The sequence below is a fragment of the Caloenas nicobarica genome, chromosome 2 (assembly GCF_036013445.1).
Source record: "Caloenas nicobarica isolate bCalNic1 chromosome 2, bCalNic1.hap1, whole genome shotgun sequence".
Taxonomy (NCBI): domain Eukaryota; kingdom Metazoa; phylum Chordata; class Aves; order Columbiformes; family Columbidae; genus Caloenas; species Caloenas nicobarica.
In genome coordinates, this window is record NC_088246.1 from 100,715,043 (window position 1) to 100,730,332 (window position 15,290).

The 15,290-nt window shown below is 41.0% G+C and overlaps 1 protein-coding gene across 1 annotated transcript in view; it reads left to right on the forward strand.

Annotated features, from left to right (window-relative positions):
• The window catches only part of TMEFF1 (transmembrane protein with EGF like and two follistatin like domains 1), a 126,959-nt gene that overhangs the window by 66,871 nt on the left and 44,798 nt on the right, over positions 1 to 15,290 (forward strand). Inside the window, exons 2-3 of the mRNA XM_065629092.1 lie at positions 5,579 to 5,688; positions 9,973 to 10,102. Of these exons, the coding sequence (XP_065485164.1) occupies positions 5,579 to 5,688; positions 9,973 to 10,102 (240 nt within the window). The remainder of the gene's footprint in view (positions 1 to 5,578; positions 5,689 to 9,972; positions 10,103 to 15,290) is intronic.

Below are 15,290 nucleotides of genomic sequence, written 5' to 3' on the forward strand. Positions count from 1 at the left end.
TCCGTGTCCCTGTTTCACATTTCTGTTGTACAAATTAGAAGTCCAACATATGGTTTCACTATCTTAAGCCACGAAGTCTCCAGGAAAAAGACTATTCTTAGCTATTCTCACTGTTGGGGTAGCATGATGCTAGTAAGGGGAATGCTCCTTCTCCACCAGTGCTTGGTCATTGCTTCTTCAACGGCTCTGCAAATGGACCCCCCTACTTCAGAGATTTTTTTCCCCTTAAACTTCTTATTTCAACTTGGAAAGCAGAAGTGCCCTGTTTCTGGAATGTTGCTCTGGTGTTTTGAAGGGGACAGAGAAAATGTAGTGGATGAACTGTAAAGAAAGATTGGTTAAGGGGGGAAACTGGTGTAGTAAGTGTAGTAGGAACCAGTGGGAAGCTGAAGACCTGCAATAAAATAGGTAGAAACAAGTTCCATTGTACATGGCTGTAACTTGCATTTATCTGTGAGATTTGTACCCAGTAGCTGAAATGGGGAATAACCTATGCTGCCTCACTCCAAACATGTATGCCAGCACTTTGCCAGTGTCAGAACAACTAGATCACACACAGGGACTCCCAAAATTATGCCTCCTGTCCACAGCTTTTGTGTAATGGCTCTGTAAGCATTTGCATGACTTACGGCAGGAATGGCTGTACTGGGTGCACTTTGAAAGAGCAGTGGGATGGGGGCAAGCTTGTGGATTAAGGTGCTAAATGTTTATGTGTAGATGTGTACATGTGAGCTAAGTGTCTGAACCAATGTCAAAGTCACTCTATGTGATGACAATCTAAAGTAACTTAAGCTAGTACCAGCTGGGATGCTTGTATATCTGCATGGGACTGACAGGACCTACAGGAGAGCTGTGCTGTTTTGTTCTGAGGTGGCAGCTGGACATGAGCAGATTTGTCCCAGGGTATCCAAAATATTCCCTGGAGAATCTGTTTTGCAGTTATTTTAGTTAGCTGTGATGTCACTCAAACTCACCTTCACGGTTCAAGTGGGCAGGCTGTGCTTGGGAGCAACTGTCTCTGGGTATCATCTTTGCTGTGGGGCAAAGGGTGTGACTGGCAGGTGAAGTTTTATTCAAGGTTTAGATTTAAGACACAGGCTATTACTGTACTTGTCATGTGAGCAGCTCAGCTTTATAATCCTTAATGGAAAGATTTTTTTTCTTTCCCCATTAAGCTCTCCAGTCATTCCAAAATAATTTGCCAAAACCAGAATGGTTTGCCAAAGCCAAGTGAAAGTCATAAGTCTGACTCCCAAAATCAAGTAGGTTATAGGTTTTCTGCGCATTGGATTTTGACTCTCTTTTGTGGTCCTAAGAGCTCACCCAGTCGTAATGCCACTACCTCCAGTATACCTTGTGGGCTCTAACATAACCCTTATACAACATAATTGCTCCTCTGAGCCCTTTCTCAAGACAATGTTGACCCACTATAGCTGTTCTTACAATTTTGGGGGTTCTTTTAACCTTGTAGAGTAGCACACCCTTGACTTCAGAAAGAACAAACAATTTGTGGGACAGAAAAGAAGGAGTGAGGTGCCCCGCACTGCTTTGCTCTTCCCTTCTAGTGAGAATGGTGCAAGCTGCTCCCCTTCTTGTACCAAACCCATATGTCAAGAAGAAAAGGAGGTAACGGGGTCCCAGCAGATCCCCTGTTTGGGGGTGGATCTGTTTCCCATAGGAAACAGAAAACAGGCAGGCAGGCAGAGATGGTTGTTCCCAAGCACAGCTAAAATTTTCAAGAGGGCCAAATCTGACAGCACTGCTACTAAACCCACCTGCTCACTTCCACATGGGAAGGGTGTTTTTTGGTTCCTTACATCCATTCAACATTGCTATGTACTATTGCCAACCTGAAGAGAAACATGAGTTTTGAAAAAATAAATTGCTTACGAAGTTACCAGGTTTGCCCATCTTAGATTTCATTTTATTCTCGAGGTATCCACATGGAAGCAACATGTTTGATGTTCTTAAGCCTACAAATTCGATTTCATCTTCAGGTTCAGCATTTTGACACAAGTAATTTAGCTACACCAAGAGGTTCACGCCTCAGAGCAATGCGTTTTGAGGTCACAGGCAAAAAGCCAATCTCTAGCTACTTCTATCAAGCTGTACGTCAAGTTCTCTGAAGTACTAATTTCTGAAAAGTTCTACTTTCTGAAAAGGCATCAAAATGGAGAAGGCTTTCCCCATTTTTAGTGATGAATCAGATTGTCACAAGGTGAATTCATTTCAAAAGAGGGGAAAAAAACCCAAAAGACCTTGATGTGGGTCTTTGCTGCCAAATTCCTGCAGGTTGCTCTGTGCTGGTCAGTCCTCACACCACTAGGAAGTTTATTGGCTGAACAGATACCAGCAAATCATTTTTGATACCTCATTTCAGGTCTTTGGAGATTAATTCTATCATAAATTTGGAAGCCTGATTTAATTGCACTAATTATATTTTCTCCTGGGAGTTGATGAATTACTACTTACCATCTTCTTGCTGTATGTAATGAATCACACTGAGGCTTTCTCTTATTTGTATCTGCTAAAAGTCTAGGAAATTAGTTGCGATAGTCATTAAAGAAACATGTAAGAAATTACCCTAAACCATTTGCTACATGTTCTTACTCTTTTCGTGGGTCTGTTCTCACATATGATGATAATGATTCTGTTCTTCTGGAAGTAATTGCAAAAGCTCCATTTTAATTCTCTCTGTGGGGAATCCACTGAAGAAGGAGCATATTTCACACATGTGAGACATTTATGGTTCCTCTTCACATCGCTCTATTAACCTCCATCCTCATCTATTCATTTCTGAACTGAATGCTGTAGATGTCAAAGTCGTTATGGCCCCCGCACTCCCTGGTACTTGTGATTCCATCAGATGTAATCACGCACATGTCGGAGGCTTGATTTTGCAGCTGCTGGAATTAGCCACTGAATGGAAGGAGGGATCAGGTGACATCCTGTCATGGAATAAAGTTCCTCTGTCACGTTCAAGTGCCAGTCACCAGGGTATCTTTTCTTTCATACGGTTTTGGAAAATCAGGTTGGCCCCAGGTCACTGAATGACCTTCTCTGCTCAGCGTTCATCTCATGCAAAAAAGCTTATCATCAGTATTTATTCATTTATGTGGAAAGGCAGTCAAATCCTAAAATTAAGTAACCCTTAGAACTGTGTGCTTTCTGTTATCTTAATTCTTCCCGTGGCTTTTTTTTTTAAAATGAAGTCTTTTTTTCTTGAGGTGAGGGGAGCTCACAAGAGCTGATGCCCCACTCCCCAGCCCCATCTTCACTTCTCCTGCTATAGTTTTGTTCTGAAATCTTTCTCACTGGTTTTGCAGCCAGAGCAATAGCTATGTTAGGAACAAGTACATCTCTGGTTCAGCCTTGATGCTGAACCGCTTAGCTGGGGACTAGTAGGACACCCCTGGCATCCTTCTCCTCCCACACAGAAAAGTGAGGTCCCTCGCCCCCCACCGTGGTGAGGATGCGCCTTCCTGGGCAGTCGTGTGTCCTCTTCACAGAAGAGGACACAGAGGTCAAGGGAAGGTCTGCCCAACACCGCTTGGGTGCTTGGACATCGTGTAGACCCTCAGGATTTCAAGCACAAGTTGCAGCTACCAAGGGGTTTCTTCTGCTGATTTGGGGTACTGGGTAGGATGCTGCAAAGCACCGAGTCCAGAGAGCTCAGATGAGTGTTGAGAAATGGGGACCTGCATCTCTTTATTTTCCTGAGATGATGAAAAGAGGATTTTGAAAGCTGCTCATGCTGTAATTTGTCTATCTGGTTACTCACTTTCATAAATTGCTTTTTCTCAAATGTGGTATCACCTAAAGGTGGATCCGTCTTTCAGATATGACAATCATTTCTCCTTAATTAATCTTGATAGTTTGTTCATCTTCATGGAACAGATCTTCATGAGGAGAAAGAAAGGCACATTTCCTTCAGGAGCAAGTTATGAACACACTAAATTGAAAAGCTACGATGTTCTGTCACATTAACTTGGTCCCTTCAACACTGCACTCGCGTTTGATAAATGGCGACATTAAGAACAACATTAGAGAACACATGCACAGGGTTGTGATGGCAACCAGGATACCTAACTGCCCGTTGTTACACACATTGCCCTCCTCATTTATGCCTTCAGGAATAATGGATATATAGGGGAAAAAAAACCCAAAAAAGCCAATATTTTTTTCAATTTTTTTCTCACAGTTGACAAAATGTTTGGATTATAACTGGACCTTCCATTGGGCTGTAATCCTGTAACTTTAGTGCTATGAAAAAATACATAATTATACTATATTAAATACAGAAGCATATGACACATAGTATAATTTATTACATAAATTATTATATACTTGTATATTTATATAAACTATGTGCGTGGGTGTATAATGTTGCGTAAATCCCCAGGAGCAGTTTTCCAGGGTGTTTGTCACTGTCATACCAAAGTGCTGACATTGCTGTGAGCAGGAGGGTGACTGCCTATTTAAGACTGTAAGTGGCAGCAAGCATTATTTTCTTCTGCTTTTGACCTACCTTTCCCCATCTCTGAATAGCTGGCATTCAGTGCTTTCTTTAACCCAGTTATCTGCGTAGGCCTTGCTTATTAAAAGTCACTGTCATTATTTTAAATCACAGCACTATCAATGAATTTCTTCCGTATTGCTATAGTGTCCTAGAGGTTTCTGGCTCAAGACGAAGTACAGACAGCTTTGAATTATATCCTCTGATATCAGGGCAGCCTTAAACAATGGCAGGGGATTTTTCCGGAGCCCTTGGTGTTATTTTCACCTTTTAATTGCAATCGATAGTAACAGCACCGTTCCCACACAGCCTGGCAAGGTCACATTTAGGCTAACCCTGACCACTTCCATTATCCCACCAATAACCTCTTTTGCTCTCTCTTTATATATAGTTCAAGTCAAATACAAGCTTACTGAGGCAGGAGCTGCATTTGTGCTCTGTATTTCTATGCAGCAGCTAAGACAGAAGGCTCTGGTTCATTACTCCAACTGCTACAATGCGAACAGATTATAATAGTTTAAACACACTTAGGTTTATTTTTAGAAGGTTAAGAGTGTAGGCAAGCCAGAGACTGGAAAACTGGGCAGAGAAATTCTGATGTTTTAGCTTTTTTTCTTCTTCAGGACCTTTGTGGTAAGGCAAAAAGAGGTAGCAGGTGGGAAACACGGGCTATGTCTTATGTAACTGTCCTGACTGCTACTAGGTGCAACTTCCGCGAAGAAAGGTTTTGTACTGGGAGCATCCCCAGCAGAGGGGGTCATGGAAGGGAATTTGGGCAATGCAAACACGTGCCTGCTCTGTATCTGTTTGCGTGGTGAAGCGACATTTAGCTACAGCTGCTGTGCCAACCAGACAAAGCTGCCTCTGAGGAGCAGGACCTGCCGCTGGGGAGCATGATGGAGCCGACACAAGGCAATCTGGATAAAGCTCTGGCTTTTTTCCTTTAATTTCTGTAGGGGAGTAAGGCAGCTGGGGGGCTTGGTGGGTTTCAGAACAAGGCAGTCCCAAAAATTACTCATCTTACAATTTCTTTTCTGTCTCCTTTTTCTATTTTGTTCACAGAGTTAAATGTAAGGGAATCCGACGTAAGAGTGTGTGATGAATCGTCATGTAAATACAGAGGAGTGTGCAAGGAAGAGGGCGATGGCGTGAAGTGTGTGTGTCAGTTCCAGGTAAGGGCTGCTCACCTTTTTGTTTGCTATTTCTGACCAGTCTTTCAGGTCTATTGAAGTATTTATAGCATCATCACTTCAAAAGTTTTGCTCATCAACAGGCTTATATAGTGTAACCGTAGGCTCCTTCATGGCACTGATTGGGATGGTACGTGACTGAACTTCACCAGGGTGTGCTCAGGGAGCAAGTGGAGAGCGTGGCATCACGTTTGCTTACCAAATCACAGTTTTGGTAAGTCAGCTGGCAGCACAGAGCGGCGTGGGGAAGAATGAAGGGCCACCATGTGTGTTAGGAACCCTACCTGTGACCGGCACGAGCCAAAGTGGGGAGCGCCGAATGACACCCACTTTGCATCCCCACCTTGCTTCATCCTGCCCTGAGACCCGAGATGGGAGGGGAGGTGACCCAGAGCAGGGTGTCCAAGCTTTGTCACACATACTAGATGAACCTTTATACTTTAAATGCGGTATTTATTATGGATTGCTTACTCTAATGCCCAGTATATAGAGCAGGGGTGTCAAGCTTATTTTCACCGGGGGCCACATCAGCCTCGCGGTTGTCTTCAAAGGGCCGAATATAATTTTAGGACTGTATGAATGTGACTACTCCTATGAAAATGTAAAAATGTGTTTGACACCCCTGATTTAGAGGATTCTTCCTCGCTCTGCTGGTGGCTAAATGTGGTACATTAGCCACTGGAAGATCTTAAGGTATTTTGAATATCAGATAATAACAGGATCACCAGTGATCATGAAGTTTATGAATGAAAATTGTGAATTAGTCCCCCTCAGGAAAAAAAAAGTATGGAAGTTTGATTTTAAAAAATCCTCTGAACTTTTAAAACGTAGTAAATAGCAAGTTCAATTTGCTTCATTGGTTTTTGAGCCTTTAGTTTACATTTTTGATAACTATCATGGCAATCCTTCCTCCCCTCCTACCCCTCACTTTTTAGATAAAAGAATACTGAAGTTCTTTCTTTTCACGATTTATAGCTACGGCAAATGTATCAAATATTATGAGACTCCAGGTAAAACTGCAAGAGATGGCAGTGTTATCAACTGGCCCTGGAGTGGGCTATCCTTCAGTGTTTTAAAATAATCTTGTGTTCTGTTTCCAATAAATAATAAATCAAGGGGAACCAGAATAGCAACAGTGTGTGTATGATCATATACTGGTTTTGGTTTCCAGTGTTTCAGAGCTGGCTTTTGATGTGGTGTCGTTCAGGTGAGTACCTGTGCTGAAGGCATCCTGCAGCTTACATCCCATAAGAAAAATGGGATCTGACTGCTTTTTAAAAGGAGAAAAAATTCTTAGGAGGTTTAGTCATCAGCCTTCACTCTAGCTCTAACTTTTATTTATGAAAAATGATAAAATCAAAACTCAGTAATGATTTTAAAAAGGAAAAGAAATTCAACCCTAAGCTAAGCAAAAGTGTAATTTATTTTCTGTAGATAGTAAATTTTGTGACTTCCTAATATCCAGGTCATGAGGACTAAAAAAGGAACTGGCCCATGTGATAAGCTGATACTTCGTTTTGAAGAATCTGGTTTTAAAATCAATATTATTTTTAGGCTAATTGTAAGCTCACCTGTACTTCTTGAAAAAATAATCCTATACACTAAGGAAAGAATTCTACGGGTGAGGAGAAGGTGGTGTATTTTTCAGATATAACAGGTTGAATTCTTCCTGTAACTCTCAACCTTAATTATTCAGCTGCAACTATCACCACCACAGAGGGGTACAGCTGTTCACAGCCACCCTTGAACTAAAGCCAAGGCTGGCACAAACCATCCCTCAGATTAAACCACCCCTCAGATTCAGGAAAATGCACAGAGATTTCAGTTCCCTTCCAGGCATCACTGCTCCCTCCTCCTCCTCTTTATCTGCCACCACTCCTGACCTGGCATCATTTCTTAGCTGTTTAGTTTTCTAAAACTTTCAATATTAGTTGGTTGTAGTTTTTCCTCCAAGGATCCCCTTTGGAGATGACTGGCTGACAAATTTCCGTGTTGTCACTGAAAGAGCTATAATGTCATGGCAGCAAGAGTTCCGCAGGCCACGACCTCTCTGAACACCTTGTAGGCTTTCCCTCTCTTACCAAGTCATCTGACATAAAGCAAGACACCTAAGTTTGTTTCCCCAGAATCAAATTTACGAATTAGACCGTAGGAGAGGTGCTGAAGGATTCAGTTGTGCTCTGCTTGCAGTGACCTTAAAGATATCCTGAGTTTCTGCAGGCCTAGTCAGGAAAAAGGATAACTTCCTTTTTATTATAATGGAGGTGGGAGATCACACATGTTCACCAAACTTTTGTAAAGGTCTTTTGCTGTCATTTGGATGATGTTTTACAAAACCTAAATTAAAAAGTGATCACTACCTAGTGAGTTATGGACTGGCATGGGGAGGTGAGAGAGAGCTGGCACAGGGCTCTTTTTCGATCTCAGTAAGAAAAGCTCAATAATGAATGGTTTAATAAGATAACTGCTTTAATAAGACATGACACGAAAAGGAATATAGATAGGGAGTAAACCTTATATCCTTTCAGATGCTGGGCGCTCCGCAATCACAGAGCATTGGATGAAGCCCAGATGGATTTTCCCATGGGCTGCTGCACAAAGCAGATCCCATCCATGGAGAGATGCTCTTTTTGTCCTTTTGGTCATTCAAGCTGTTAGAGGATTTCCTCACAAGAAAACCACTCTATTCCTAAGGGACATCTACATGAGAGCTTTTGGCTGCGCTGTACCAAATCGCTAAAGTCTTACCAAACTATAAAAAAGGAATCACTTTGCCTTTTATTTTCTATCCTCAAGACAGAAACCTGCAACTTTAAAATAACACAGCAACTTTAAGAGAGAACAGAGATTTATCTATTGGAAAGTATTGTTCATTCCAAGAGTTGCCCGTTTAATTATTCCCTAGAAGTGAGTGTTCAGTGTGAGATATGACAGGACTGATGGTTGTGGTTGAATGTCTGGGAGCTACTTACTATGGGAAAGTATTACAAAACTGTTAGAAATAATTTTCAGAGCTGGCAGCATGATTTATTTCTGTTTGTGTATGCTTAGCTCAAGTTGGTCATCTGTGGCAGGATGACAAAGGAGAAAGGATAATTCTCTTCAAAATTATGTTTTAAAAATTGAGCATTTTGAGGTTTGCGTATGCCAAAGCACAAAGAAACTGTTGTGGCAGACACTTGTTTGGAATTTGGAGAAGAAACTCTTGTCATTTTGGGGCAGTTTAGCTTAACTAATGCTGCCATTTCTATGTGAACAGTCACTGGTTGAACTATACCAGTTTAATCGCACACTCTACATGGCTGAGAATTTTGGTGGCTAGTCTGTGTCTTTCTTCATTGCTTTTTGTTGTTTGTGGGTTTTCTTTGCCTTAGGTTTTTAAAGATGCAAAAAGTGTTTGTAATTACAGATACCATTGCAGCCCCAACCAGAGCTCCACACAGTGAAATGGGGTTTGGATCTCCAGTTCCTCAGGGAGCGATGCAGCACTTGCAGGTGTTAGGTGGATTGGCTGTCTCAGTGTATTTTCCAGCATTTTAATACACATTACACACACAAGGGGTATATAATCCATCTTGCTTAGAATGTAAGAAAATAGCAAAATAGAGGCTGCTCCTGCTAAAGCCACTCCAAATGATAAATTTTCTTTCCTTTCTTTTTATTAAATGTACTAACTTTGAGCACAACATTTTTCAGTATAGTAATACAAAAGCATTATTATAGTTGTTGACCAACTAAATCAGACTCATGATGCTCATGAATTTAATGGGGGGCAGTGATTGTTTTCCACCTCCCCTGAAAGATCCCTCTATGATCAAAACATTATCAAGTCTCCCCTTAAGCACTGTTCACCTAAAATTTTCCTTTGCTCTGTTTCATCCCACCGTGCCAAGTAATAACATTCTTTTATTATCTTCAAGAAGTTCTCTCCTTTCTCTGTGTTTATCCTTCAAATACTTCTAGATGCTTGTCATATTCCCTCTAGCCATTAATGAGTCCCACTATAGTTATTTTGTTCTTTTAGTCTTTCCTACTGAATTCCTGTGTTCAGCCCATATGGAGTTGGACTATCATTTCAGTGATCTGGAAGGAATACATATAGTGATATTGAGAAACTAACATATTTTAAGTATTTCTTTAGCGAACAGGGTTATGAGTTACTGCTAGTAATCATATTTACACAACTATCTTCCTATGTATTAATATGCAGTTGAGATTAATCACATGGTTTTCTATGACTGAGTTATTTTATAATTTCTTTTTCAGTGTGACACAAACTATATTCCTGTTTGTGGATCAAATGGAGACACTTACCAAAATGAATGCTTCCTCAGGAGAGCTGCTTGCAAGCATCAGAAAGAGATAAGAGTGGTATCAAGAGGACCTTGTTATTCTGGTATGTAAAACATCACTTTGTGTCACTAATGAATGATGTTATATGGTTAGCTCTTTAATTTTGCCCTTAGCTCCAGAGATTTTAATTTTCATGCATTTCCTACAGTAAGATAATGTGGAAACCCCAAGTCTTCTTTAGTGATGAAATACAGTTACAGAGAAGAATTCTGATATTTCTTCTGATATGCTAAGAGGTTAATAAATAAACATTAAAATGAGAAATAGTTTATCTGAGAAAATAGTTAGTGAATGCTTCTGTCTTATGTGTAGAGGAGCCTTGATATTCATCAAAAGATTTACAACAAATTTGGAGCAGACTCCTAATTAGTCATATCTTTCTAACTCATTTATTGGATGTACAGAATTAGTGTGACATCCACCAAGTAACACTGATCACCCTGACTGCCGCTGTGCCTGTGTCCAAGGCATCATCTTCGACTAATTTAAATTTGTGTCATTACATTGAAGGTATACATAACTCTTACAAAATCATTGTACCTCACATTTCTAATGGACTGTTCTTTTCTGTCTTTCCACACACTTAAAACACGGATTTTCCATGTGCTTAAAATACACGGGACAGGTTTTCACTGTCTTGAATGCTCTTGGACACAGAAGCTTTATCCACCAGAGGTCTTCTGAACCTCTGGACAGCTTCAAAGCCAGGGACACCAGATATGTGGCTGCCTTTCTCAGAAGCAAATTAGATTACTTGGTAGCATCAACAACTGCATTCTTTGGTACATAAATAGCACCCCAAAAATTTAAGTTGTGGGACATCCCTCATCTTTTGATACACAATAGTTACTCGAATTAGCTTGAGCAAGGGTTAATCTGTATGGCAGCCAAAAGCATGATTACAGATCATGTACACACTCCTAGCTAGCTTAATAACTCTAGTTATCTAGCATTGATAACTCTAGTTATCAATGACAATTTAGGGGCAGCAGCCTGGAACTCACCGGTAGCTGCAACATCCTATCTGGAAATTAGGGTAAATATTTGGGTAGTGTACCTACTCCCAGTTCCTTGCTGCGGCTGCCAGTCCCAGAGCTACTTCATTTGAATGCAGCATAGCTGTTTTACATGAGCTGCTCTAATGCCTTTGACTGCAGCTCAGACCCGTACTGAGATCTGGGGTTGTTTACCAAGGTCCAAAACGATCTATGACCTTGGTCCTAGAACTGAAGGAAACCTGCATTTTGTGCCCTGCTCAGTTGCATAACTCCAGTTTACCTCAGGCAGGTGACAGAACTTACCTTCTTCCTCAATCTGCCACCTGTAAGTTATCTCCAGATGCTGCAGAAACAGGAAAAAAAGCATTACAGCTTTGGAGCACTCATTTCTATAACAACACCCAAGAAGTACGAAGGTTTGAACAGAGGGCGTATAAGTAAATATGGTTTTTTTATTTCATACCCAAATTATTTTAAAAAACAGACTCGCAACATGAAAGTTTTTTTCCCCTCACTAAAATAAAACCCTAGGGTAATGTTTAGGTAACAACAACAAAAAAAGTGATTATTCTTATATACATTCTAACCTACTACGAAAAAGACATTTTGAAATGAAAAATCAATTCTTCTCAGCCTCAGGTTAATGTCAGCTAATTACTATGTTACTCAGCTGGTGTGAGATTTTTTTTTAACCTCTCCCCCCTTTTCTTAAAGTCCTACGTAAAACCCAGGAAATGCAGCATGATTTTTAGCACTTAGTGTAATAGATCAAGACACGTGCTGAGACACAATTGACCAGAAAGTACTGGTACTTTCCAAATCTGAGGCTGCAATTCAGGCTGCATACTGCATTTCCACTGGCGCAATTTAAAGCGCTTCAGCGGGGCTCTACAAGAACAACACCTGTGACCCCGAGTGTCTGACACGCTCCAGCTGATGTGAGAATACTGGATGATAAAAGCCATCATCTGGAACCTCGCCATGCCCTCCCGGGTATCATAGGTCATCGAGAAGTCAATATATTTGTACTCTTGATCTGTGACACACATATATTGAGAATCAAATGCCCAAATTAAAAAATCCTTTATAGACTCCCATTAATTTTCACATAGTGCATCTCAATTTGCTATGGAAATGCTTTGCCCTGGGATGTCATTGGAAGCTAAGCATAGATTCACTGGCTTCCTATCAGAGTTTTGATTTTTCGAAGAAAGGTGTCATCCTAGTGGGATACACCTGTGACAATAGGACAAAATTCCCCCTAGTGTTGCAACAACCATTTAATATTTAAAGTACCACACACTTCTGAATCTCATACAGGAATGAAGTACTTCCCATTTGCTAGGGATTGGTACCTTCTGAAGCTAAGGCACTGGAACAGACTATACTGAGTGATTTAATCAGACCTATTTCTTGGCAGGTAACATTTTAATTATTTTTTATGTTCTTGGGTGATTTAGGAGAGTATTTATATATTCATTTTTATTTTGAGTGCTGTCAGAGTTGCGAGATCCTAGAATCAGCAACGTTAGAAAAAGAGTCAATCATAGGTGCTTTAGGAATGAACAGAAAGCAAGTTTTCACACTAAAAATGATGGTTTAGAGATGGTTTAGGGACTGTATGGCTGAAGTTTTGGGGATTGCATATAGAGGTCTTAACATTTTCAAAACCCATTTTTCTATGAAGGGACATCGTTTGTTCGAATATCTGGGTTTACAGAGGTGTTTATGTGCCTAATTACCCCTGACACAAGCTGTGGATGATTATGGTCTGTGGGTTTCAGCCAATGCCTGTAGCCCCGTGTTGTAAAATACAAAGAAACTAGGAAAATGAGTGAAACAGCTTTAGCGTTCTCTTTGCCTAATGCCTTAATATACCTTTGAGAAATGATGGTTCAAATCAAGCTAAATACAATTTGGCCTATGCCTAACCTGGCCTTTTGCATTCACGAAGGAATCATCTGGTGTGTGACTGAATGGAGATGAACAGGGATGTGAAGCAAAGTCCTCATTGATGGTACTTCCCACCTTCCATAGCTTCTCCTCCTTCCTCTGTGGGATTATGTTGTGAACAAGACCAGAGCACTGCCCTAGCCTTTTCTTTTTTCTTTCTTTCTTTTTTTTTTTTTTTTTTTAATTTCTTAACCTTATCAGTTCCCAGTTTGCAGTTCAGCCCACAAACAAATACAGAGATGGGACCATCCAGCAGGGCGGGAGGAGATGGCAATAGCTACACTGGGACTCCTGCCTAACTCATAGCATCAGTAGTCTTGCTGCTGACCTGAAGCCTTGATCAGTTCATAAAGGGTGACATTACACTGAAATTAATTCATGTTATGCCATCCTCTACTGGAGGTTATCCTGAACTGGCTTGCTAAACAGATTTAAGAAACCAGGAAGAGACGGCAGTCGGGGTGCTCAGAGCATTGGGTGTCACCAAGTCCCTTGATCTCATCTGCCTCCTTTTGTTGGTAAATTTATTATCTTTTATTAGTTTAAATAAAATAAAGTAATTTAGTAAATAAGAAAAGGACCTCGACGATTCGTTTCTAAGAATGCGTGTTCCTGTTAGCCTGCACACAGAGCCATGATTTTGACTGCTGCCAGATTTATATTATATGCACATGAAAATGTAACGACAAAATGATGTAGTACTTGATATATTGTAATTATATATTCTCAGTGTACTGTATATATTTGGAAGGCACAGTCTGTTGCTTTCTGTTGGGATTTCTAAAGTAAAAAAAAAAGACAATTTGCAGAACTAGAAACAAACACTATATCTCTGTTAGATTTAAGGAATTATTCTCTTAGGAGTGGCTTTAACTTAGTGTTCTTCAGTCTGAAGTAATCAAGCTCTTACCCTGAGTTTGGATGCACATATTTTTACAGTAGGTGTGCTGGGTTTTGGTTTTGTTTTCTGTGGGAGGCTTACAGTGAAGCATAATCAGATGCACACATTGTCCTGAAAATAAATATAATAAGGTCAGTTTAATCCTTTTGAAGGAGTTAAGGAAGAAATTCTAGGCAACTCATTTGTAGATTAAGGAAATGTGAAAATAACTCTTTATGCTCTCTCAAGAAAGCCATAACAAACCTGAAAACTTTCTGTAAAAACATTCATTCACTCTGAGAGGTGACGGAGACCCTGATTCCCAGAGCCAGTGCAGTACTGGAGCTTTCCTGTCCAGCTTGCAAGGAGGGTTTGCGACTGCACAGTGTCACCGTTCTGTCATTAGGAAATGTTTTGGAAGGAAAGAAATAGGCTTACCCAGACATATCTCATCAATACGTGCCAGGATTTAATATCCTGCTTTTTTTTTTTTTTTTTTTTTTTTTTTGGCGTGGCATAGTTAAGCAGTAAATGGCTACTAGGATCAAGTGATAGCAACCACTTGTTTCCTGAAGACGTCAAGGCAAATGGACATTCCCCACACACGGCCCCGGCAATGTGGAGGTTAAAAGCCTGTCTCCAGCAGCCAGAGGCCTTGCAGCTGCTGGCAATTAGGCTTGTCAGCAGAAAAAAAAAAAAAAAAAAAAAAAATCTCCTGCTGGCATATCTAGATCCAGGGTAATTGCTAGCAGGCAGGCTTGCTCCTAGAGGGTGGGGTGGCTGAGCTGATGTGTTTCTTCCCCAAATGCTTTTGTGCAGCAGTGAGAGCTCTGCTCCACTGCCAGCAGCGGGAAGTTGGAGCTTGTTTTGGTCTTTCCTCTGGCTGGTGGCTTGAAGTGGGCTGTGCTGATTTTAGATCTCATCCAAAACATTGGTGCTTGTGCTGCTGTTTGGAGATTTCGGGGACTGTGCTGCTGCTGCAGGAGCTGATGGAGAATTGCAGTGTGCTGAGGAAAGGGGGAAAGTTAAAAGCTCTCCCTGAGCAATGCAATAGGTTATTATCCCCCTCTACTCTGCCCTGGTGAGGCTGCATCTGGAGTACTGTGCCCAGTTCTGGATTCCTCAGTTCAAGAAAGACAAGGAATTACTGGAGGGAGTCCAGCAGTGGGCTACAAACTGATTAGGGGTCTGGAGCATCTTTCTTATGAGGAGACACTGAGAGCCGGGTCTGTTCAGCCTGGAGAAGAGAAGGCTGACAGGGGATCTCATCAGTGCTTATAAATATCTCAAGGGAGGGTGTCAAGAGGATGGGACCAGACTCCAATAATAGGATGAGGGGCAACGGGCACAGACTGAAGCAAAGGAGGTTCCTTCTGAATATGAGGAGAAACTTCTTTACT